Genomic DNA, 27335 nt, shown 5'->3' with positions numbered 1-27335 from the left:
CTCAAAAAAAAAAAATCCTTATGTAAAAGTCATGGTATTTCTTTGAAGTCTGTTCCTGATATTTTTTTTTTTTACTATTAGCTTACAGTGAAGGGTTAAACTGTTTAAATCTAATTTGTATATTTACTTCAATGTTGGGAAAAAAGGTAAATTTTTAATTCACAGCATCAAAAATAAACCTTGATTATAAATTGAATCTATTTAAGAATAAATCTGAATTTTAGTTTTAGGTGATAATTTGTATCACTCTTATACAAATACCTTAATTTGAAAGAAATCTGAGTGTTTTGCTGGAGTTAAGTATCATTCCTTACTGTGCAAAACAAAATGACTCACTTATCTAAATGCCCATCAGGATTTATGGTATCAGGAAGTAGAGAGTCCCGAAAATATTGTGGTAAGGATGTTTCCTGTTCAAAATTCAAGTCTTCCAATAGAATCTGTTCTTGTGGATCATTAGTTGGGTGGGTACAGGAGGTTAATTGCCATGGTCCTGTTTTGCTGTTCAAATCAAAATTTCTTAACTGTGTTTGTTTTTGAAACCTTGGAAAAGGTGGTCTTTGTCCATGATCTCTACTAACATATTTTTTCAATGACATTTTCTCTGAAAAATCATTGTTGGAATGGTCATGTAGAGATCCTTCATCAATACATTCTAAATCTTCCAAATTCATTTCATCATGAAAACAGTCCTGGTGGAAAGGTTTTTGCCTTTGAAAACCACCACCTCTGTTGAGAAAATGAAAGCTTTGTACTAGTAACTGGTCCTGAAAATCACCATGGAGTGGGTACTCACGGTTGTTAGAGAAAGGTTGTCGTTTTTGTTCCCAACTTCTGTTAGTAAAACCAAAATCTTTTGTTGGAAATTGTTCCCAGCAATTACTATAGGCCTGATGTTTCTGAATGGAATGTCTCCTTTGTCCATCAACTTTGCTAACAAAATCAAAATCATCTCCAGCATCTGGTTCATGACAGCCACTGTGACACTGATGATCATGAAATGGTCTCGGTCTTGTTCCTTGTATCTTGTTGAAATCTGTTTCTTCTCGGGAGATGCCATAACACTGGTGATTAGCAAAGAATGAACATCTTGGTCCTGGTCCTTTGTTACCCATATCCCAATTTCTCAAGTGTCTCTCTTCTGCCATGCTGTCACTACACTGGCGTTTGTAAAAATCCCTAGGACTCTGGACAGGCCCACTGTTGACATAATCATAATCCTTTATCTGTGTATCATTTCGAGGGTGCTGGTCATTAAGATGTCTTGACCTTTTCCCAGTCCTATTAGGGGGAAAATATGCTATAAATGCTAAGTATTTGAATAATAAAGGATAAATGCTATGCCTTTAGTAAAATCTCCCCTTGTTCAGTTCAACAGGACACAAACTATTGTTTCCCTGAACTGAATTGCACCACATTTTCATTTTTCTCTTCTGTTTGTGCTTAAGAGCCCCGAACTCTCTCCTGCAACTATTAACTTGTAAATTTCCAAACAAGTGTGTTGGTATTAAATAGTAATTTTTCCCCCTAAAAACTAGAGCACAACACATTTTCACAGCATCTTTTCATTTAAAGGAATGTGTCATAACCAGATCACTTTTATCATAATCTATGATAGGTTAAAGAAGTAATCTTACACATATGGCTGATAACATTCTGTATTATTGTACTGACTTCATGTCAGAAGAAATAAAAAACATGTATTAATTTTTATATAATTACTCCTAAAAACTATGAATAGAGCTTATAATATAAAATATTTGGTATAAATAATATATTTGGTAGTTCCAGTTTTTTTACTTTTATAAATAAAGCTGCTATGAGCATTCATGTCAGATTTCTCTATGAACAAGTTTTCAGTTCTCTGGGATAAATGCTCAAGAGTGCAAATGCTGGGTTGTATGCTAAATCTATTTTTAGTTTTATAAGAACTGCCAAACTGTTTTATAACATAAACAAGACACCAACTTGAAAGAGTTGGAAGAGAAATAGATAGCATTTGGAATAAAAATAACTATTTAAAAACCCTAGGATAAGATACTAAAATTGACCACAAAGTTAGTTAGAACTTTGCTTCCTAGCAACAAGAAAAGGAAAGTTTCATAAAAACAAAACACAACCTAAACAAAAATAAACAACAAAACCCCTCAATGTTGTCTGAAAATTTCTGGCATCAAATTCTGAGAGGATTTTATTCACTGAAGATAAACAAATGCTTCCTTGGAATGTGGGGCGCAGACATTATGTGAAGGAAGAACTTGTGTCAAGGCAGATATGAACTGCCGTGATAAGCAGAAGAGCTCTGTACAACCCTTCATGTATTTCATGCACATCCTGTGATGTTGCTAATGCTTAACAAAATGCCTGGCATTGCTCAAGCACTCAGTGAGGGGTGGAGGGGAGAAATCGGTACCTTCAGGTGGCAAAACGCTGCCTGTTTTAAGATAAGATTTGAAGCCAGAAGAAAGAGGCGAACAGGAGAATATTGTCTAGTCTAGCTTATATTAAATCAGTTCATAGAAGATAATCTCAATTTATTGCTACTTCAGTTAAAAAATACAAATACCAAATATTCCTCTTGATTTAAAATAGTAAGTATTGTGTATTCTGTGATTAGTTTATAGAGAAAAATGCCAATAGAGAAGAATGCAATTTTTTTTGAAAGATAGAGGAACAAAAAGGTTTTAAGGGATCCCTGGGTGGCGCAGCGGTTTGGCGCCTGCCTTTGGCCCAGGGCGTGATCCTGGAGACCCGGGATCGAATCCCACATCAGGCTCCCAGTGCATGGAGCCTGCTTCTCCCTCTGCCTGTGTCTCTGCCTCTCTCTCTCTCTGTGTGTGTGTGACTATCATATATAAATAAATAAATAATTTAAAAAAAAAACAAAAAGGTTTTAAGATAAATTTTAAATTCTCTATCAGTTTATAAAGATATGTGTATATATGTGAGTCATAGAAGAAATTCTAGTACCATTTGATAACCTTAATCCACTTTCTGCTAATATTGGTAGAATAAATACAAATTATTACTTAGAATTGGAGCATTTTAAATTTTGAAGGAATCACAGAGATTACCTAGTTTAATATTTGCCAAATAGTTTGGAGAACATTAGACTTGTTAATACTAATGTTAATACTTATTCTGTCAAGGGGAAAAGAGTTTTGTGCTTGAAAAAGTTAGGAAAATGCTAGGTTCAATAAAATTTAATAAATTTCTTAACTTTAGGAATTCTAAGGGCTTTTGATAAGCTAGTGTTCATGGTGACATCAGCAAGCATTTCCAAAATTTATCTTAAAAAAACACTGTTTATTCCTGTAAAACAAATAATACTTCACAAGATAAGAGTTTTATATGTCCTTAGAATACAGCTTAAGAAAAGCTAACTGATCTTGTCCAATTTATGTTACAAATTAAACAACAATGGTCTGAAAAGGTTGTGTCACTGGCTCTATATTATCTACAACTTAAAAATGGCAGAATCAGATTTGGTTGTAAACTTCCCGATTCCCAATCCCATGGGTTTCCCCCATATTAATATGTATCTAAACTTTCATAAAATATTCATCTACAATTATGTTACTTTTACCCATGAAAGTCTTCATTTGGGGACCAATCTTCAGAGTCTTCCACTGAATTAGATGGGAGATTTGCATCTTCATCAGAATACCAGACATCCATTCCAAGATTACTAGAGGAAAAATATCAATAAAAAGTTCTAATTCAATCAGAAACAAGGTCATATGCTTTTAGACACATAAGTTGAGCACAAAATAAGATAAAAAGCACATCTGCATACCATTTGCATCTTGGAAAAATCTGTGAATATTTTTCCATTTGGCCTTATTGGACAGAATAAAGCTTAAGAACCTTGAGGTAGAGGTCATCAGTCAAGCAAAATTTAGGATGTTAGGATTTTAAACTTGGAGGATGTAAACATCTCCTGTGGCCAAAAGATCATAAAAATAAAGGGCTTCAGGAATAGGCAGTATGAGGAAGGGCTGAAGGGAGAGATAAAGGGGGAATGGGAATAAGTCAGGGGTACTAAAGTACCGGACCTCAGACATCCCTAACTCTCCCCTTCCATATACCTTCCCTGACTACCCATACTTCCATTATCTGAAATTACCTTACTGAATGCCTTTCTCCAGGACCATGCATTCAATCACTGACTTTTCCATTCAGCAAAATTTGTTAGGTGCCCAACATGTGCCCGGCACTGTTCAAACACTTAGAGACATGGTCATGATCAAAGCAGGTGAAGTCCCTGCTCTCAAAAGAGAGACAGACCACAAGTATGTAAACGGTATCATTTCTGATAGTAGTAAGTGCTCTGTAGGAGCTCTGGGGTAGAATAATAGTGATTGGGAGAGAGGGACAGGAAGGGCTGACTCTCTGAGGTGGTGACATTCAAGCAAAGTCAGTCATGCAAAGATATAGCATTCCAAGTAGAGCAAAGAGCAATGCAAAATTCCCTCACATAAGGTCTTGTAAGACTTCACAAAGACTTAGAAGCCTCACGAGGAAAGGGAGCTGGTCTGTCTTATTCACCTGCTGAATTCTCAGGGCCAAGCAGAGTACGCGGACACAGTAGGTACTCCATAAATACTTGTGGAATGGAAAAAGATGGGTAATGTGTTCTGCATCATAGCACTTAACACCTTCTTATATCTGCTGGTTTACTCACCTGTCTCCTGGAGGGCAAGGGCTCTTCCCAGCCCCTATAGCTTTAGCATCATGCCTGGCATATAGAAATACTTAACAGAATTCCTGAGCAGCATATAAGAGATGTTGAATCAATACTGTATCTTTATTGGAGAAGATAAAATTAAATGGAAGGTATTTAGGAATGCCTCACTGAATTTATGCTAAAAGACACTTAAGGTTTTTGTGTAGCTACAATGTTGTTTAGTTTCAAAAAGTAGAAAGATGATATCTGAACATGTTATAAAGGCAAGATCTTCTCAGGGATAAAGGCCAGAGAAGGTAAGAAGAATTATATCTGAGTGTCTATAAATGACAATCAATACCTTAGTAGAATTTTAATATGAGTTCAGAAATTATTTTTCTAAATTCTAGTAAAAAGGATACTAGCGTTGTTGTGGTGTATACGTTATCTATTGGAAATAACATTTCCTCAGGTAAAGGCTATAAACAAGTACAAGGAAAAGGTTTCAATAGAAAAAAACACATGAGAGAGAAGATTTAATTGAATAGCTCTTATAAGAAATAGAAAAGAGTAACCAATAAGTTTTCCTCCCAGAGTACTTGATAAATACTAAGAAGGAAATCTCTAGCTCTCAGGCCAAATTCAGGTTTTGGTTAAATTTTATTTAGCTTCTTAAATTCTGAAAGATGATAATGCTTTAAGTGCATTATAAAGTAGATGTGATCTTTAAAAAACAAATATAAAAGTCATTATTTTTATGAGCTATCGTATAAACTTTCCCAAACATCTATGATTTGAAAAGAAAATGTTCCCTACATAAGTGTGAGATTTTGTATGAAGTTCAGGTGTGAGCAAGATTTGGAGGTCATATGATAGAAATAAGAGCTGAAGTGACAAGAAAATGGAGTATAGGAATAAAAGCCAAACACAGTCTTATCAAACATCTGCAATAGGATGAAGAGGAGACCACTTCATGGTCTATGGAGCTATGAGAATGGAGCTATGAGAAAATTAAGAGGCAAACTTGAATAGTATTGTATCCAAAATAAAATAATTTAAAGTATATGTAGAGAGAATTAATGATGCCAGATGTTGCAAAGAAAAACTGTAGGATTTGGCTAGGTGGTTGTTGACCTCTGAGAAGGAAATTTTAATTAAGTGGTAAAAACAAATGACACATTTAGGAGGAGAATAAGAAGGTAAAGAACTTGAAGTAGTGATCCTAGACAAGTGCTTTTTAAAATGTGATAATGGATCAAAAGAATGGAATGGTAATTTGTACAAGATGTAGAAACCAACAGAATGGTTCTAAGTATTTTTACAATTTTGTATACTTAAGGTATACAATTTGATGATTTGATATACATATACATTGTGAAATAATAAGACAATTAACATGCATCTCTTCACATAGTGTGCACGTTTGTGTGGTAAAAATTTCAAGTATATGGTATGTTATTATCTATTGTCACTATCCCGTATGTTAAATCTCTAGAAATTACTCATCTTACATAACTGAAACTTAGTACCCTTTGACTGACAACTCCCTATTTTCCTGCTTCCCTACTCAGTCCCTGGTAACCATTCTACTCCCTGCTTCTAGGAGCTTGACTTTTAGATAACACAATGTAAGTGAGAATATATACCATTTGTCTTTGTGTGTCTGGCTTATTTCACTCAACATAATACCCTCCAGGTCCATCTATGCTGCCACAAATGGCAGATTATTTTTTTTAAGGATGAATAATATTCCACTGTGTGTATATATCTCATTTTGTCTACTAATCTGTTGATAGACATTTAGGTTGTTTCCATATCTGAGCTATTGGGAATAATGCTTCAGTGAATTAAGAGTGTAGGTATCTCTTCCAGATCCTGATTAATTCCTGATTTTCAATATCCAGAGGTGGGATTGCTGGGTCATACGCATAGTTCTATTTTTAATTTTTTAAAATTAATCTGGGGCAGCCCAGGTGGCTCAATGGTTTAGCGCTGCCTTCAGCCCAGGGCATGATCCTGGAGACCTAGGATCGAGACCCACGACAGACTCCCTTCTTCTCCCTCTGCCCATGTCTCTGCCTCTCTTTCTCTCTGTGTCTCTCATGAATAAATAAAATCTTTAAAAAATAAAATAAAATAAAATAAAATAAAATAAAAGCAATCTGTAATGCCCACTGTGAGGCTCGAACTCACAACTCCTGAGATCAAGAGTTGCATGCTCTACCAAAAGAGCCAGCCATTTTTTGAGGCACTTCCGTACTGTTTTCCATAATGACTGTACACATTTACATTCTAACCAATAGTGTACCAGGGTTCCCTTTTATCCATATCCTGAGTTATTATTATTATATTATTATTTTTTAAAGATCTTACTTATTCATCCATGAGAGACACAGAGAGAGAGAGAGAGGCAGAGGGAGAGGCCGGCTCCATGCAGGGAGCCCGACTTGTGACTCGATCCCGGGTCTCCAGGATCACGCCCTGGGCCAAAGGCAGCCGCTCAACTGCTGAGCCACCCAGATGTCCCAGAGTAATTATTGTTTTTAAATAATGGCCATCCTAACAGGCATGAGGTAATATCTAATTGTGGTTTAATTTACAGTTCTCTGATGATTACTGACATCAAGCATCTTTTCATACACCGATGGGCCCATTTGTGTGTCTCCTTTAGAGAAAGGTCTATTCAGACTCTTTGCCCATTAAAAATTTCTTTTTGCTACTGAGTTTGCAAATATTTTCTTTTGTTCTTTAGATTGCCTTTTCAACTTATTTCCTTTATTGTGCAGAAGTTTTTTAGTTTGATGTAGTCCCACTTGTTTAAGTTTGCTTTTTTTGCCTGTGCTCTTGGTACCTTATCAAAGAAATCACTGCCATGACCAATGTCAAGGAGTTTTTCTCCTAGGAGTTTTATGATTTAGGGACTTATATTTAAGTCTTCAATCCATTTTGAGTCCATTTTTGTGAGTGGTGTAAGATAGGGGTCCACTTTCATGCTTTTGCATGTGAATACCCATTTTTCTTAGCACCATTTATTAAAGAGACTATCCTTTCCCCATTGTGTATTCTTGCTGCCCTTGTCAAAAATTGACTGTATATGCATGAGTTTCCAAGCTCTCTATTCTGTTCCACTGGTCTATATGTCTGCTTTATGCCAGCACCATATTGCTTTAATTATAGTAATTTTGTAATATAATTTGAAATCAGGAAGTGCAATGACTTTGGCTTTGTTCTTCTTTCTCAGGAATGCTTTGACTATTTGAGGTCTTTTGTGGTTCCGTGTAAATTTTAGGATTTTTTTTTTCTATTTCTGTGAAAAATGCCATTGGAATTTTATTTTATTTTATTTTTATTTTTTTAATAAATTAATTTTTTATTGGTGCTCAATTTACCAATATACAGAATAACACCCAGTGCTCAATAGGGACTGCATTGAATCTAGTATGTTTCAAAGTAAGAGAAAAGTGGCAAGGGAGGTTTAAGATATGAGAGGGCAAAGAGATAGTGACAATTAGATCCTAGAGTTAAAGAGGAATAATATCCTATAGAGATGGAAGTTAAAAAAAAAAAAAGGAAACTTTTTTTCTAAGAATGAGGTAGAAGCTATTAAAAAGAGAAGGGGGTAGTAAGTCATATATGGGAGTGACAACTAGACTCTATTGCGAATAATCATAAACCCTTTTCTAACACAAAATAAGGTAATTATATGAGGTGATGGAAGTGTGAACTAACCTTCTTGTGGTAGTTATTCCACAACATACATGTGTGTCAAATTATCATGTGGCACACCTTAAACGTATGCAATGTTATATGTCAGTTATATAAAGCTGGAAAAAATTAAGCGCAAGTCTACCACATGACCCAGCAATCCTATCCCTGTAAGACGTGAGAAAACATATCCATACAAAGACCTTCACATGAATGTTATTAGCAGCACTACTGACAATAGCCAAAACCAGAAACAACTTAAATGTCCATTAACTCATGAATGGATGGATGGAATGTGGTATATCCATAATGAAAATATTATCCAGCAATAAAAAAGAACCAACTTCTGATACATGCTATGGCATGGGTGAACCTCAAAATATTATGCAAAATGAAAGAAGACAAATACAAGAGACCACATATTATATGATTCTGTTTATCTGAAATGTCCAGAAAAGGTTAAATATATAGAGATGAAAATATGTAGTGGTTGCCTGGGGTAGGGGAATGGGAATTAACAATAAATATGATGGATTTTATTAGGATGATGGAAGTAGTTTAAAGTTGATTTACAGTGATGGGTACACAACTTGGTAAATTTACCAAAAATTATTGAATTGTACCCTTGAAATGGGTAAATTATATGGTATATAAAATATGCCACCCAGGCATCCCAGTTGTTAAGATGTGTTATGTGTAATTTGGTTTGTGCATTAGGCAACCAATTTAAATTATTTGAATTAAAACATTTCAAATTGTCTTTAAATTATATTTTTTGTAACAAATAAAACTAGAAAATCCCTCATGCTGGATAAAAACAGTAAAACCCACCATTAAACTAAGTAGAATCAAGTAATGTTTTCTGAATTTAATGTTCTTGATTCCTTTGAACAAATATAGAAGGCCTGAAGACAACAGAATTTAAGCTTATTTAAGGGAGCTTCAGGGGGCACCTGGGTGGCTCAGTCAGTTAAGCATCTGCCTTCGGCTCAGGTCAGGATCCCAGGGTCCTGGGATTTAGCCCCACATTGGGCTCCCTGCTCATCAGGGACCCTGCTTTTTCCTCTGCCTGCAGCTCCCCCTGCTTGTGCTCTCTCTTTCAAATAAATAAATAAAAATATTTTTTAAAGGGGTGGGGGAGCTTCAGAGTGTGTTTGTTCCAAATCCTTCAGTTTACTCTTGAGATAACTGTGCCAGGAAAAAGGAAAACTTAACCAAAGTCACATGACAAGTTAGTGGCAGAACCAGACAAGAATTCAGCTCTCCTGACTTTAATATATATATTTTTTACTATACTGTGTAACCTCCCACATTTTCGGAACAGAAACAGAAAAATTAGGAGAAAAATAACCTAAATTCATGGTGTTATATATTTTGTTATGCTATAAATATTCTTGAGCTTTGTGTCAAAGGTAGTTAAGTTACTTGGAAATAATTTGATCCTTTTACATGTTGCTTTGAAGAATTATTAGGTAAATTAAGGATAGTGTTTGGTCTAGGTCTAGCTATTCCCCACCAGTGAGTGAGACAAGACCCTTCTGAATACTCCCCAGAACCCTATCAATTAGGCAGTTTTCCAATCTGGCTGGTGGGAAAAGGCACTATTCCTGGCTCAGCGTAAGAACCATTCATTCCCTTAAATCTTCCAGTAGTTCCTACCCTGGCCTCCACGCAGTTTGCTTACATGCAGAGCACCTCTCTACTGATACAGAGAATTCTCTCTCTGTGCAGCTTTCCTCTCCAGCACGAGTTGCGTTGGTCTCTCTGATCATTGTCTCCTTAACTCAGGGTATCCATCTGGCTCTGCCACGACTCCTCCTTTCCTGTGCCATGGCCTGCAAACTCCAAGGCTGTAAACTGCAACAATCATAGGTCATCTATGTCCACATTTTGCCTAACTGTCCTTTATGCTTGGTATCTTTATGCTTTTTTTTTTTTTAATACTAACCATTTTAATTTAAATTAATAGCATTTCTGGAAGACAAATGCAGTTGATAGAAAATATAAAAACTTTTACTGTACAAATTTTACATCACATTCAAAAGAGCAAGTATGTGCCTGTGGCCACGGAAGACACTGGTTTTACACACACTAATGAAATCTGGGCTAACACTGCAGCATCACACAAGCTCTCTAAACGGCTTCACATTTACATCTCCACCCAGCCCCCTAATCAACTCAGAACAGCAATGCAGGCTTACAGGACACACGGCTGCCCCCTGTAGTCACAAGGAGAGATGCCACTAAGAGTGCAGAGGGGCTCCAGCACCCTGCATGGATTTGGTGACATGGAGAGGTCAAAGTTGCTACACTGCCCACGACCAACAGGGAGCTTGCTAGGACTGAAGACCTTGAGTTGGACAGAGACCCACGGACTGCAGCTCTGGTGGCTAAAGGCCACCAGGCTTGGTATCCAACTTCTTGAAAATTGTCTTTTCATATATTTTCTCTGCTTTTTAAGTTGTTTAGCTGTTAGGTGGGAGAGTAAATCTGGTTCCTGTTATTCTCTCATGGCTGAAAGCAGAAGGTCTAGTCCTATCATTTTTTTTCTGCTCTGAAATCTTGGGTCTAAGAAAGATTTATACGTTATAAATTGGCTAATAAAAATTCCTCTAATAGCCTTTTATCTTTTCATTAATTAGAAGCACAATTAAACTCTTACAAATTTTTTTTACTTATTTTGAGGAGAGAGAATAAGAAAGGGAAAAGGGAGAGACAAAGAGAGAGGGAGAGAGAGAATGCCCAGCAGGTTCCATGCCCAGTGTGGAGCCCAATGTGGGGCTTGATCCCACAACCCTGAGATCATGACCTGAGCCAAAATCAACTGTCTGATGCCTAACCAACTGAGCCCACCTAGGCACCCCTCTTATAAATCCTTATAAATAGTTCAGTAAGAAATACTTGGCAAAAGTAAACACTGGATTTAAGTATGGTGACTACCATATCCAGTTTTAAATAAAATCCTTTTATAATAGCATACATAGAAATTATAGCATTATACATATCTAAGCTGGAAACAGTCTTTCATCTCTTAAAATTAATATTGTATAGAGGTGTTATGTTAGCAAGATGGGAAGGGTAAGAGATACCAATGCTCATCTCCCCCCAAAACAACAAAACAATAACTAACAACAAATAAAACCGATCTAAGAAAGCTCTGGACTACAACGAGGAAGCAGCAGAAAACTTGTGGGGTTCTATGGCCACATAGAAAAGCATAGAAAGAATTTTACCCATCCCCCAGTTCAAAGCAGTTTGGTGTCAGCAAATTCCTTGGAGGGATTTCACCCCACAGGGAAAAAGAGAGCAGGAGAACCCCAGCAAACCTCATCAGTGTAGCTGATTGTGCACTGTTGGTGGGAATGTAAACTGGTACAACCATTATAGAAAACAGTGTGGTGGTTCCTGGAAAAATTAAAAATAGAACTACCATATAATCTGGCAATCCTACTCCTTGGTATTTATCCGAAGGAAATGAGATCATCATCTTGAAAAGATCTCTGTACTTCCATGATCATTATTATGCAGCATTATTCACAATAGCCAGAATATGAAAACAACCTAAAAGTCCTTCAATGTGTGAATATAATGAAAAGGTGGGGAGCACCTGGGTGGCTCAGTCAGTTAAGCATCGACCTTCAGCTCAGGTCATGATCCCTGGGTTCTGGGATCTAGTCCCATGTTGGAGCTCCCTGCTCAGGGGGGAGCCTGCTTCTGCCCCTCTCCCTGCTCATGCTCTCTCTCTTGCTGTCTCTTTCAAATAAATAAATAAAATCTTAAAAAAAAAAAAGAAAGAAAAGAGGGCAAGGTGCACGCACACACATGCACATACCCACACTGGAATACTATTTAGCCCTAAGAAAGAAGGAAACCTTGCTATTTGCAACAACACAGATGAATCTGAAGGGCACTATGCCAACTTAAATAAGCCAAACAGAGAAAGATAAATACTTTCTGTAGGATCTAAAAAAACAACAACAAAAACCCAAACCAAAAATACCCAGCCCATTTCAAAGAACAGAATTGTGGTTGCCGGGGATGGGGATGGTGGTGGTGATGGTAAATGGCCAGGGAAACAGGGAAAAATGCAGTTCAAAGGGTACAAACTGTCAGTTATAAGAAGCATAAGTTCCAAGGATTTAATGTACAGTGTGGTGAATATAGTTAATAAAACAGTATTGTAAACTTAAAAGATGCTGAGAGTAGATCTTAAGCATTCTTACCACAAAAAAAGAGTTAAGTATATGAGGTGGTAGATGTGTTAATTATTTGATCTTGGTAATCATTCCACAATATATACGTATATCAAATTACCATGTTGTACAGTTATATAAAGTTGGAAAAATGTTATGTAAATACTAAATTTTAAAAATTGCTAAAGTTTTGCTGCCTTTGTCTTTAATTTTAGGCTCTGGAGCTATATCCCTACTTGTGTGCTTAAAATATAAACACCTGATGTGTTTATGTCCCATTTAATAGTTAGTTTCCACATTCCCCTTCTGCACACTGAGAACTCATTTCTATATAAGCAATAACCAGGGTCAATAAAAATTTTCTTCATTGCATTTTGGAGCCAAAGGGCACCCGAAAAATTTAGTACTTATTTTTTTGTGAGGCTCAAAAACCAAAATGCTGAATTTAACTGCCCCACTGCTATGCTATAGGAGAGATGAGACTCAGTTATCACTCACCTTGGTTTTTCAGTAATTTAAAATGTGATATATCGAACTGAACTCAAGACTTAAAATGTGGCAGAACCATATAATAACCATATTATAACCATAATAAAACTACTATCTCCTAATCACATGGCTTGCTCCCTTTCTTCCTCCGGGCCTTTAGTCACATTTCACCTTTTTAGTGAGGCTTTCCTTGGTGATCTTTCTAAATCTTCACCTTCCCTGCCATCACCTCAACATCCTCTATTCTCCTTGCCAGGTTTATGGACTTCTTCCATAGTAATTCACACCACATCACAAGTTACATTTTTTATTTAAATTGTTGGTTGTTTGTCTCCAAGTAGAATGTAAGCTCTATATTTTAGTCTGTTTGCTCACTGCTATATCACCAGCATCCGGAATGGTACCCGGAATATATCAGATATTCAATAAATATTTGTTGAATTACTAAATTTCACTCTCAAAGTGAATAAACAAGCAAGTTGTATCCTAGCCCATCGTTTAAATTTTTTGTCCAAGTAACTTGCTTGATGCAGTTTTTTTTTTTTTTTTAAGATTGTATTTATTTATTTGAGAGAGAGAGAGAGCATGAGCGGAGGTGAGAGGGGTCAAGGGAAGAGAGAAGGGCTGAGCAGGGAGCCCAAAGTTGAGTTCCATCCCAGTATCCCAAGATCATGATTTGAGCCTAAGGCAGACATGTAACCAATTGAGCCACCCAGGCATCCTGCTTGATGTAGTTTTTAAATAAAGTGGGCATAGGATTTCTTGCCCAAAGAAAAATATGCTCCTCTATGATGATACCTAGTATCATGAATTAGTATACATCTCAAGAAGCAACTGCATCTTTTATCTATTCACTATTAAACTGTGCTATTTCTGTTTTTTTTTCTAAGATTTATTTGAGAGAGAGAGAGGGAGAGAGGGAGCATGCATACACATATGTGAGGCAGGGAGGAGCAGAGAAAGAGGGAAAGAGAAACTTTAGCAGACTTCCCACTAAGCATGGAGCCCCACTCAGGGCTCTATCTCATGACCCCAAGATCATGATCTGAGCCGAAACCAAGAGTCAGATGCTCAACTGACTGAGCCACCCAGGTGTCCCTGTGCTGCTATTTCTAAAAAGCAATCTCAAAATATTATGAGATGATGATCAATAGTTCTATCAAGGAAGTCAAATCATTTATGTACTAAAGGGTACATTCTTCAATTTACTCAGGTTGGCAGCCCACAAATTATCGAGTCAATTTATATGGTCTAGCACATTGGCTCCCAATACTGAGAAGCTTTTAAAAATCAAATTCCTGACACTTCTCTTCCAAAACACATTAAACCTATTAAATTAGCAGCTTATGTAGTGGGACCTAGAAATCTTTTTTATTTTTTATTTATTTTTATTTTTTTATTATTTATTTATGATAGTCACACACAGAGAGAGAGAGGCAGAGACACAGGCAGAGGTAGAAGCAGGCTCCATGCACCGGGAGCCCAACGTGGGATTCGATCCTGGGTCTCCGGGATCGCACCCTGGGCCAAAAGCAGGCGCTAAAACACGGCGCCACCCAGGGATCCCTGAAATCTGTCTTTTTAAAACATTCTCCAGCTGTATCTACTATATCTTCGAGTCAAAGACTACCATTTTAGGAGAGGCATTTCAAGGCTCCTCTGATGTGGTAAAGGTCACTGACTGGTAATACTTTTATACTTAAAGCTCTTCCAGTTCAAATTAATTTCTCCAATGCCCTCTGATGCTAAATTTAGGAGATGACAAAGTATAAATTTTTTGACAGGGTAACAATGGTAGCTTTTAACTATGATTACTATTCTTCAGGATAGTTTCCTAAAACTTATGAATATATTGAACACAAGAATTGGTTATGGCCAACAGAGTGTCCAAATGGTATACAGATTAGTTTTCTTTTGGTTTTTATATTTAACAATGAGAGCTGTAATGAAGGTTTTAATTTAAGAAAAGTGCAAAGCATAAGAAAGAAATTTACTAAGGAATAAGATCCTTGGATAAGATACAACTCACAGTCCAGGTTAAAATTTACCTTCTCATGGGTCGAGTTTTGAGATCCTTTAAGTACACACATCCATTTATTCGATGACCACGGGCCTCACCAAATGCTAAGAACAATCAATGAAGGATTAATGTTGATCAAATAAAATTGAGATAAATTTTGTGACAAGATCCTTGGATTTCGCTCACAAGCTAATAAATTATGTAATAAAATGATTTATTTTGGTAGCACTGATGAGATCCTAAAAATTTATACATATCTTAATATAAAAACATTATTACCTAAATTTTTAATGTTCCCATGTTCTTTTGTTGAGTAAATTACTATACGAAAAATCTAGTTAAAATGTATTAAGTTAAAAAAATGTATTAAGTTGAAAAGATATTAACAAAAAAGCAATAATTAGAATAAAAAAGAAAAAATCATTATTATACATATTTTGATCCATATTGATTTACATGGCACTAGACACATTTTCATAGCATAGTTGAACTTTCTAAAAATACCTTGAATTGCTGTATCTGGATCCCAGCCTTCAACATCGATAAGGTACCTGAATTAAAAATAACATTTTAATTTTATAGAATAGGTAAGGTTGAATTTTAAAATTTTCTTCTCAAGAAGACAGACCTAAAAATTTAGCACCTACATCATTCTTACCTACATATAAGGTATCCTGTTCTGTTAATTCCATTGGTACAATGAACTCCAATGAGTTTACCTATAAAATGTAAAAAAATAAAAAAGGTATGAAAAAATTCAGTGAAAAAAGTATAACATGTTTTATACACAATTTATAATATAATTTTCAATAAAAATATCTACCACTAGTTGAATTCTTAGTCATTAAATTTAAATCTTGGAACGCCTGGGTGGCTCAGCGGTTGAACGGCTGCCTTCAGCTCAGGGCGTGGTCCTAGAGTCCTGGGATTGAGTTCCATATTGGGATCCCTGCTTGAAGCCTGCTTCTCCCTCTGTGTCTCGCCTCTCTTTCTGTGTGTGTCTCATGAATAAATAAATAAAATCTTAAAAAAGAAATTTTTAAATCTAATATGTTAGAGGCATACTATCAAAGATTCAGGAAAGAAACAGGCTTTCTGTGTTCACCCTATAGTATTAAAAGGTGAATTTTTAAGGATAATTAAATGAAGGACAAAGTTTATATAAAGCCACCCTGGCAGCCCGGGTGGCTCAGCGGTTTAGTGCCGCCTTCAGCCCAGGGTGTGATCCTAGAGACCCAGGATCGAGTCCTACGTCAGGCTCCCTGCATGGAGGCTGCTTCTCCCTCTGCCTGTGTCTCTGCCTTTCTCTCTCTCTCTCTCTCTCTCTCTGTCTGTCATGAATAAATAAAATCTTAAAAAAAAAAGTTTATATCATGATCATGAATAACATGCTTCAAACATCATTCAGAAAGAAATAATTTTTAAAAATTTTGAAAAAAGAAAAATAATTTTAAACTTACTTCTTTGATATATGTATTTTTTGAATTTTATTTATTTATTCATGAGAGGCACAGAGAGAGAGAGGCAGAGACACAGGCAGAAGGAGAAGCAGGCTCCGTGCAGGAAGCCAGATGTTGGACTCGATCCCAGGACTCCAGGATTATGCCTGGGCCAAAGGCGGCGCTAAACTGCTGAGCCACCTGGGCTGCCCTACTTCTTTGATCTTAATTGTCTTTGCATTCAATGAAATGTACTCATACTTCCTGGTTAATAGTAACACCATTTCTCCTGTAAGGCACATTATTTGATACCACAGTTGAAGAATTAAAAGATGAATCTACTGACCTTGGTGGATGGGCCAGGAACCTTTATCTGCATGGTGGAAGGGACCTATCTTTTAAAGAGTTTCCCTACCCATGATGTTAAAATTTGAGTACTTCCCTAGAGAAGATGGATTCTAAGAGTCATATTCATCTCCTGGGTATCAATTCTAAGGAAATGTTTCAGTAAGATTCATGCTCTAGATGTTTTTTTCTTCACTTGTATTTACCTTATATTCACCTTTCCTATCCTCTCAACTGCCAGAACTTCTCAAAAGAGCTAATTTGCTACCTCTCTTAAGGGCTATATGTGAAGGAAAGTTCAGGAAGCATTCATTTAGTGTTCGCTAGGGCACTGTTTGCTTTTTTATTTTTTTTTAAGATTTTGTTTATTCATGAGAGAGAGAGAGAAAGAGGCAGAGACACAGGCAGAGGCAGAGACACAGGCAGAGGGAGAACAGGCTCCATGCAGGGAGCCCAACATGGGACTCGATCCTGGGGTCTCCAGGATCACACCTTGGGCTGAAGGCGGCGCTAAACCGCTGAGCCACCTGGGCTGCCTTAGGGCACTGTTTTCAACTGACACAGAGTCAAAACCCGTATTTCCAGGTATTTAAATTACCTTCAAATACCATAAATTTCCAGGTGAAAATATTTAGAATCAATTTATAATAGATTTTAGAAACCTGTTTTCATTATTTTATAGTTGGAATGAAATGGAATTTATTTTTGTAGAAAATAATAGAACTAATTTATGGCCTTTGCATGTAGAAGAATGATGACTATCTGAAAATTTTTTCCTGTTAAATACATATTTTTTTCAAATATCTCCATATGGCTTTACACACACATACACACAACACAAAGGTGAGGTTTTCATTTAAACAATGATAGGCAGGTTAAGTCCAGTTGAATCTATCTGGCACCTCAATGAATTTAGAGTCTAGTAGGGGAAGAGCTATAAGAAAACAAAGCATTTATCCTAAGAATACATGATGAATGTACACCAAGGTGTTATGAGAATACATAAGAGTCCTTAAATTTGCACTGGGGCAGAGGAGGTTTCAGAGTAAAGTTTAAAAGAAACACTGAGATAATCTTGAGAAATGAGAGGAAGTTCATCAAAAACAAGATGAGAAAACATTTCAATAGGACAGGTGAGTGTGCAAATGCTAGGAGTACAGCACTTGTGTGGGAAATAGACACATGAAACATATGTGAAAAAAATATAAGAGGCTTTTATAGGGTGCCTGGCTGGCTCAGTCAGAAGAGTGTGCAACTCTTTTTTTTTTAAGATTTTATTTATTATTTATGCATGATAGACATAGAGAGAGAGAGAGAGAGAGAGAGAGGCAGAGACACAGGCAGAGGTAGAAGCAGGCTCCATGCTGGGAGCCCGACGCGGGACTCCATCCTGGGACCCCAGGATCACACCCTGGGCCAAAGGCAGGCGCCAGCCACCCAGGGATCCCGAGTGTGCAACTCTTAATCTCGGATTATGAGTTCGAGCCCCACGTTGGATGTAGAAATTACTAAAAATAAATAAATAAATAAATAAATAAATAAATAAATAAATAAATAAATAAATCTTTTAAAAAAAGAGGCTTTTAAAAAGGAAGCCAAGGGATCCCTGGATGGCGCAGCGGTTTGGCGCCTGCCTTTGGCCCAGGGCGCGATCCTGGAGACCCGGGATCGAATCCCACGTCAGGCTCCTGGTGCATGGAGCCTGCTTCTCCCTCTGCCTGTGTCTCTGCCTCTCTCTCTCTCTCTGTGACTATCATAAATAAATAAAAATTAAAAAAAAATTAAAAAAAAAAAAAAAAAGGGAAGCCAAAAATCAAGTCATGAAGCACTTTGTTAAGGAATCTGGTGCTTAATAGATGGGATACCACTGAAGGATTTTAAGTAAGACCTGATTACATGTGCAATTTAGAAAGAAATTCATGCAAGTTTGGAGGAATGACTGGTGGGAGTAGAGACAAGAAACCTATGCAGGAGGCCATTAAAATAACCCAGATCAGAGGGATGAGAGTATATCTGGGGAGACAGGGGCAGGAGAAGGAAGATTAAAGAGTTCTGTTTTTGACTTGTTCAGTTTATTGGTGCCAGATAAACCTCATGGTGGATACAAGGTACATGTGAACATGGAACTCAGGAGAAAGGTTTGTGCAAGAGATACAGGTTTGGAGGTGAAAGTTGAAAACAGGAAAAGATGAGACAAAGTGAAGTGAAAAGACTTCTTTTTTTAATCAAATCATTTTACTGAGGGGATTGGGGAAGGAATGGAAGGACTGGGAAGACAATGAGATCTGACATCCAGGATCTCTCCCCAGCTCTGCAGTTGCCAAAAGCACAGAATCTTAAGAACAGGAGTCATCAAGGATTTGAGTAGAATAAATGGCAGAGAGGAGGTGGGGGGGGAGAGGGAGGAAAATTATTAGCAAAGAAAACTAGGAAAAGGAAATTACTGGCTAGAAAACTGAAAACATTGAAGAACAGGTAGGAAAAAAAATGAGGAAAACAGTATCATAGAAGCCAAGAGGAAAGTTTTAAGGAAGGAATGAACAGCAGAGGTTAAGCTTAAAGAGATCTAAGCAATATACAGATAGAAAACTATTCTTTGGATTTCTACAAGCTTCCAACTAAACTACAATTAGAGAGCTGCAGAAATCAGATTATGGGTGGTCAATAAGAATCTCCTTGGTGAACAGTAATGAAATGGACACAATGAGTGGGGACAACTCTTCTAAAAGTGTAATCAACAGAAGAAGGAAACAGTATGAAAGAAAGAATTAAGGTTTCAAGATGGAGAAGGGAGGATTATTTTAAGACCTAGGAGAGGCCCGTGCATGTTTATACATTGGTATTACAGAGCTGAGAATATGAAAAAATGTCCTGAAGGCAGGGCTGGAGCAGAGGTGGAGGTCTGGTCTGCTTTTCTTAGGAAAGCAGAAGGAAGGAAGAATATGTGAGTATGGATGCAGGTGAGAGTAAGAAAGGGATCTCTGTTTTCCCTGAGAAGTGGGGAGCTATGCTACCTGAGCATGAAGAAGTGTGATGTAGCCAAGATTCAGAAGGAGATGAGCGAGCTGGCAGGGGACAGGGAGAGGACTGCCAAGCAGCACTAAAAATCCAACTGAAACCCTTAACCATTGCCCCATGGTGGCACCCAGCCATACTGTGGAGGCATCTTCCCTAGCATGCAGGAGAAGGGAAGGAGGACTGTTAGATTAAACTAGGGTTGAGTATTTACATGGTATTTTAGAAAATATTTCTTGAAGATCTGCTGGTGATTAATTTTTAGAATAAAGATAAAAAAGGGATGTGTATTGTTAAAAAGGAGAGAACAGGCCCAAACTGGAATCACTTATGCTAAACCCCACCAAAATTTAATACCTAAGTGCAGCTTCAGCTTCTCCCAGAAATGTGACTTTTAACAGCCAACTTGGAATGTCCTGAGCGGCAAAAGGAAATAATCAGCTGACAGACCCTTTGAGTTGCCTAAAGGAGAGTGGCCTTACCTAAAATGCGTTCTTTGCGAATAATTTTCTCTCTGCCTTTAAAAACCTTTCTTTTTCTGGATAGAGCTCCTTTCTATTTGCTAGATGGGATGCTGGCCATTTCATGAATCACTGAATAAAGCCAGTTTGATCTTTAATTTACTCAACTGAATTTTTGTTATTTAACAGTGTCTTTTCAGCCTACATATAGATTTTTCTTTTTACAGATTTTTTTCTCCACTTGGTTTTTAAAATCAAGAACTTAAGATCACAATGTTCTAGTACCCAAAGCATTACAAACTCTTGGTATCATAAACTAAAATGTAACTTTACACTGCTTAGCAGTATCTAGTAGGAACAATGTTCTGATTCATTAAATCTGTCTTCCTAAAATAAATAGTCTAACAAACAGGAATTACCACACCCCCTCCAATCCCCTTTGCCTAGTTATTGGGGCAAATAAGCTTAAGAAGCTGTTTTTTATTTGCTGAGACAGACAAAGGAAAAATTAGAAGCAGCAGGTCCAGAGTAAGGCTGCTGTGTGCAGCTAGCATTGTAACCATTCCTATCAGCCTGAAACCCTGAAACCAATTCTACTTCTCAGGCTCCATTAGCAATGCATCTGAAATAAGCCACTTCCAAGAAGTAGGGCTTGTCTCCTGAAATTCTTCCCTAAGGCCACAACACTAGGTAGGAAGTACCAACCTCATCCTTTTCTTTCTGTTCGTTTACCTCAAAAATAGGTTTCTTATCATTTTTACATTTCTAGATGTAAAAAATTGCTTAGTTCAGGAGACTGATGCAGGAAAGTAAGGAGCAATTGATATTTATTGTAATTACTTAGCTCAGGTATGGGGAAAGGTCAAAGAGAAGAGAGAAATTAAGAAAGCTAAAAGTGTTGGGAAAGCAGAGTTGATTTTTTCAGCCAGCAGGGCAGGCAGGGTAAGGAACATAAAAAAAAAAACCTAGAAGGACTAACAGGTGGGGAGAGAAAGGACGGCATCCAAAGTGTTAGATCTAGTGGGAGTAGGAGAATGAGAACTTCGCCGAGTGTAGGTGTCACCTGAGAAATCTATGCTATAGACATACTGTCCATAAGTAGTATTTATTAGCCATTGAGACTAATCCTAGATACACTCTAGTTTACTAATTTTGAAGTTTAGTAGCTCTTATGACCCAGACAGGCAGGCAATCACTACAGTGAGGATGCTCATGTGGCTAGATCACCTCTGAGGTCTTCCACAGTCTATGGTAAAGCCTCTACCAGACAGAAGTCTTTGGCTACTAAGCATTAAGACAATTGGATAGGGCCACATGGGTGGCTCTGTGGTTCAGCATCTGCCTTTGGCTCAGGTAGTGATCCCGGGGTCCCGGGATAGAGTCCCACATCAGGCTCCCTGAAGGAAGCCTACTTCTCCCTCTGCCTGTATCTCTGCCTCTCTGTCCGTGTCTTTCATGACTAAATAAAATCTTAAAAAACAAAACAAAACAAAACGAACAATTGGATATAACACTTTGTTTTTTTAAGCAATCTTTTAAAACTATAAACACGTCCATTATAAAAAACAAAACACCTAAAACATAGGAAGTACAAATATGAAGACAAAAATCACAATCATATGCCACTACTAACATTGTGATGTTTATCTTCACGGGTATGTTTGCTCATGTTATTTATAAATATAATTATGCAGTGAAATTGCCATTTACAAATATTGCACAAGCATTTTGCCAAGTCACTAAGAATATTCTTCTACTCGGTTTTTAACATCTGCCTATTTTTCCATATGTGTATGTAAATGCAGGAATTTAATCAATTTCATATTAATGATCCTTTAGATCCCTTCCAATATTTCAGTATTATAAACACATCAGTGAACATTCTTGTTCACATGTTTACCTATACTTCTGTTTATTTAGGGAAGACATTCCCCAAAATACATTCATGGAATTAAAAGGTTTACATAAGGCTGTAAGTTTTATCTTTCTTTACTATATGAAGCTAAACTGTACACCAAAAAGACTAAGATGTACCTTATTTTATGCTATATATTCTTTCAAGAAAAGTTATTTATAAGTCAATTTTAAAATACTGAGTTATATTTTTATCTGTCCCGAGGGTGTCAGCATTTAAAGAATGCTGTAGGGAATCTATTTGCAAAGCAAAGTCAATGCACCTTTTCTGTATGCTTTACTTTCTCCAAACCAAGTCTTTTTTAAATGAGGGTCATGCATTGTAATCTAAGGGGAAATCTTTGATAATGTCCTTTTAACTAGAAGTATATAAACGAAATATATATATTATATCACCTTTAAGTGGTCTACAATAATTTCTACTAAAATTCTTTATCAATTAACTAAAAACATTTTGATTACATTAAAGGTTATTACCATTTTCTGCATTTTCCCACAGGAACTTTCTGACCCACTTTTTGAACTGTAGAATAGTAGCATTGTCAGGGACTTCAAGTCCAACAGTATAAAGTTTTTTATAATGTATACTTTTAGGTAAATCCTAGAAATGGGAAAATAGAATGCAACAATTATAAGTTATTAAAAACAAATTCTTCAACTTAAAACTTACCAGTAATTCAGTATTTTTAAAATCAGGTACAAAGACTATACTGAAGGTACACCTTAAATCAATTTGTGTTGAACTTTTTTTTTTAATGTTAAAGATTTTATTCTGGAAGAGAAAGAGAGAGAGCGCAAGTGTGCAAATGGGGGGCAGGCGCAGAGGGAGGAGAATCTCAAGCAGACTCCCTGCTGAGCACGGAGCATGACACCAGGTTCCAGATCATGACCTGAGCCAAAATCAAGAGTTGGACACTCAACTGACAGAGACACCTAGGAGTTTCTATTTGTGTGGAACTCTTTTGTAGTCTACATGAAAAGAAGTTATAAAATAAGCCACATTCCTAGTGGCCAATGACAGTCATGAGATAGGGATTCAAGTGATTAAGCAGGCACAGGGTCAACCTAATATACAAACAGGGCAGCCCCGGTGGCACAGCAGTTTAGTGCTGCCAGCAGCCCAGGGTGTGATCCTGGAGACCTGGGATCGAGTCCCGCGTCGGGCTCCCTGCATGGAGCCTGCTTCTCCCTCTGCCTGTGTCTCTGCCTCTCTCTCTTTCTGTGTCTCTCATGAATGAATGAATGAATGAATATATATAAATAAATAAATAAATAAATAAATAAATAAATAAATAAAATAAAAAATTACAAACTTAGAGTGTTAACTCTATAGTTAGTGTTACGATTCTAGATGTCAGCTTAGGCAATGTTTAGTAAGGCTGTTTTAAAGTGGTTACATGTTTGCCTGACTCATTCTTAAGTTTGCAAGAAGTCTAAAGTGGAGAGCCTAAAAATAGAAGGGCTAATTTCATCATTCAAGTAAACCAATTAATCAATTAGCAACATTCATTTAAAGAATATCAAGGTTGGCAGTGAGTGTAAAATGCACACAGTAAGATCCTAGGCACAGTTAATAGTTTTAGAAAAATAAGAATAATGACCTCTAAATAGTTATATGCTGAATAAATATGCACAAGAATTCACGAGAAGCTGTAAATGTTAAGCCTTGAAGAAAAAGTAAAGTTTTGGATAGGGAGGGAGAGAAAAAAATTCCAAGTTTATGGAATGATTTGAGGCACAGAAAAATAAGAATGTTCATGAGATAGTGAAGAGATGGTTTGTTGTAAGAAACAAAGAGCATGATGAGAAGGGAGTCAGATTAAATTGGGCTTTGAAAAACAGGGAGAGGAGTTTAGATGTGATACATTTAAACAGTGGGGAGGGCTGAGAGAACTGAGATTTTTTTTTAGAAAGGACCTGGAATGGGCATGAAAATTACATTTAGAAACAACTACTCAAAGAAGAATTAAAAAGGTTAGCTCCTGAAGAATGAGGCAAAAAAGCTAGAGAATATGAGACACACTTTAGAAGAAAAAAATCTATAGGGTTTAATTCTTGATAGAGGGCACCAGGAAGACAGAGGACTCAAGTGATTTGAACTTGACTGATAGGCTCAGGAGAAACAAGGAAGCTGAAGAGATTATGAATTTGTATTTTTGAGAAGGAGTGGTATGGAACTAAAGAAATGATAGTATGTTTAGTTATACGTGTGATGAAATTTGACAAGGCAGCAAAATATCCAAGACTAAATGTCATCTAATCAGGGCAGGAATGACAGAGACACCTTGGATAGCACCAATCCAACTGAAGAGCAAGGCTCAAGAGTTATTCTCTCTAGAACAAGGTTTTAAAATTCTCTTGCTCTTCAGAGCCCTTAGCTAAGTCCTGTCACCAAGACTTAGGGACAGGGAGGAGAGGATTGGAGGATGATGAGGCCTAGTGGATCCTAATCTCCTGCTTCGGCCAGTACACTTCCCAGTTTATCTGCTTTATATAATGGGTTTTGGAGCAAGATTTAATTGAAAGGATTTTGCTGCAAAAGAAAGTTAAAAAAACACTATTGTAGAGTAATATGCATCTCATGTTTTTTTTATCTTTTTTCTTTTGCTTTCTTTTCCATCATGCTGCTCTTTCCTTCTGTTTCCTTGCTCCCTTTTTTGCTTTTCCTTTCTTATTTCTATGTATACTCCTTTATCCTATGTTTGTTCTCTTGAAAGAAAACATTCCATTTTTTCCTCTCTAAACAACCCTTTTCAAAAAAAGGTATTACATGATCATGTGAAGGATTAAGAAGATTTCTAAGAAATTACACATGGAAAATTCTGAAATTTATATTGACATGGCCACAAGAGTTACTTTCTAAATGCCATATTAAAAAACCTTTTCTATTTCAAGACATATCTAACTTTACCTTAACTTCATAATATCTTGTGGTATATGTTAGATCGATAATTAATCCAAGCTCCACATTTAGTGCTTTTATTGCACTGATCAAATCTTTTGGTGTAAACTTCTGGGTTGGAGTAAGTCTCTGATTAACTGCCTATAATGAAAAATGAACAGCAATGTTACAAAATACAGATAAAATGTACCTAACATAAAACAAACAAGGAAAAGAAAACATAAGAAGGCAAAAAGAATCAATGAACACTGTCATAGCTTTAAAGAACATTGTCAAAGCTCATAAGGAATTAGAGCTGTGAGAAGAGCCTAAACATACTTACATCTTTTGCTTCAGTGATTTTACACATGTCCTTCTCACCAAGGACTCAGAACACTTCAAAAAGAAACTATCCTGCTTTGGTGCCCTGGAATTTCCTTGCACCAAGTTCAGTTTGAAGTAAAGTATTAACTCTGAGTGAAAAATAATTTTGTAGTAGAATTCTCATTTGAGCTGAGACTTTGAAAAGTTAAATTAAAAATTAAAAAAAAAGAAAGGAAGAAAAGTTAAATTACTGTCCAACCTCACAGGCTAGATGGCAGTCAAGATTGTAACCCAGAGATTTTCATCTTTATCCAGCACATGATACCAGTTTGACTCGTTTGATTAAATGCTCATTTTTCTCCCAGGTTCTAAATTTCCATGTTTATATTAAACAGAGAAGAGTATAGAATTTTTAAAATGTTATCAAATGTTATATATGGATTGTCTGGAGATAAATCTATAGTTTTGGTCAGTGCCTATAAACTTATCAGCATTCTTCTAGACTGCTGTATTTGTTATTGCTCTAAGTAGTGTGCACTGATGGTACAAAAGATTTGATTTTTGTATTATATGATTAATAAGAAAAAAACTGCAGTTAATAACGTACTACAAAGCCAAATATAGATAAGTTTTTAAAATTAATTCAATTTGGAGATAAAAAGAAATGAATTGTATGCTGTAAATGAATGAACCTCAAAAATATGCTAAGTGAAAACAGCTAGCCACAGGCTGCAAGATTCCAGTATATGAAATGTCCAAAACAGGAAAATCTACAGACAGAAAGTGGATTAGTGGTGGCCAGGGGGAGGGGAAATGGGGAGTAACTACCAATGGGTACAGGGTTTCTTTCTGATAGCATGAAAATGATCTGGAATTAGTGTCGTTGATTACACAACTCTATGAATTTATTAAAAACCACTTGATTATATTCTTTAAAAGGGTGATCTTGGTGGTATGTGAATTAAAGTATTAATTATATTGGGACACCTGGGTGGCTCAGAGGTTGAGCGTCTGCCTTTGGCTGAGGGTGTGATCCTGGAGTTCTGGGATTGAGTCCCACATAGGGCTCCCTGCATGGAGCCTGCTTCTCCTTCTGCCTATGTCTCTGCCTCTCTGTGTCTCTCATGAATAAATAAAGAAAATCTTTTTAAAAAATGTATTCATTATATTCAAGTATACTTGAAAAGTAACTTCAAGTTACTTCTCAATAGACTAAAATCTCAGTATGTTAAAATCTCAATATACTACAAAAGTAACTTAAAGACCAGTGAAAGAGAAAAATCTAAGTTAAATTAGGAGGCCAGTATGAAAGATTCTGAACTCTGCTCACACATTACCAATGTCAGAGCAAATAGGAGAAACTAAAGCTGCCATGGGTCTGAGGCCATATAAAACATGGCATGGGGTTCAAGTATCTTTTGATTCTTTTAGGAAATGCTGTACAATGGATTTGACAAATCAGTAAAGGAATGCTGATTTGGGGGGAGAGTACTCAAAAGTTATCCATCTTTATTTTGGACTATCACTTTTAAATAGGTCAAAACATGAAAAGCAAAAATAACAACAGGATTAAAGATATTTTCTCTCAGGGGATCCCATGGTGGCTCAGCGGTTTGGCGCCTGCCTTTGGCCCAGGGCGTGGTCCTGGAGTCCTGGGATCGAGTCCCACGTCAGGCTCCCTGTGTGGAGCCTGCTTCTCCCTCTGCCTGTGTCTCTGCCTCTCTCTCTCTCTCTCTCTCTCTCTCTCTCTCTGTGTGTGTCTCTCATGAATAAATAAATAAATCTTTAAAAAAAAAAGATATTTCCTCTCAAAAAGTATTTAATCTTGTTAAATGTTTTCAATAAGTTAAGTTGAATTGTTAAAAAATTAATTTAACTTGTCA

General features: G+C 36.7%; 1 protein-coding gene across 18 annotated transcripts in view; it reads right to left on the bottom strand.

Moving 5' to 3' along the window:
• The window catches only part of LOC144301353 (RNA/RNP complex-1-interacting phosphatase-like), a 74193-nt gene that overhangs the window by 30292 nt on the left and 16566 nt on the right, over positions 1–27335 (bottom strand). For 10 of the 18 annotated variants that reach the window (XR_013368173.1, XR_013368174.1, XR_013368176.1 and 7 more), the window contains exons 3-10: positions 25159–25290; positions 22725–22848; positions 15732–15792; positions 15578–15624; positions 15102–15177; positions 3587–3688; positions 1230–1281; positions 797–1067 (exon numbers count right to left, since the gene is read on the bottom strand). Coding sequence is in view for 9 of the 18 variants with exons in the window: in XM_077878248.1 (XP_077734374.1) it covers positions 797–1067; positions 1230–1281; positions 3587–3688; positions 15102–15177; positions 15578–15624; positions 15732–15792; positions 22725–22848; positions 25159–25290 (865 nt within the window). In the remaining 9 variants the exon portion in view is untranslated. The remainder of the gene's footprint in view (positions 1–796; positions 1068–1229; positions 1282–3586; positions 3689–15101; positions 15178–15577; positions 15625–15731; positions 15793–22724; positions 22849–25158; positions 25291–27335) is intronic. The other 8 variants (XM_077878253.1, XM_077878251.1, XM_077878254.1 and 5 more) reach the window with 4 other exon arrangements.

Source organism: Canis aureus, chromosome 29, assembly GCF_053574225.1.
Source record: "Canis aureus isolate CA01 chromosome 29, VMU_Caureus_v.1.0, whole genome shotgun sequence".
Classification (NCBI taxonomy): Eukaryota; Metazoa; Chordata; class Mammalia; order Carnivora; family Canidae; genus Canis; species Canis aureus.
The sequence above is the reverse complement of the archived record's forward strand: the minus strand, read 5'-3'. Positions and strand labels throughout refer to the sequence as shown.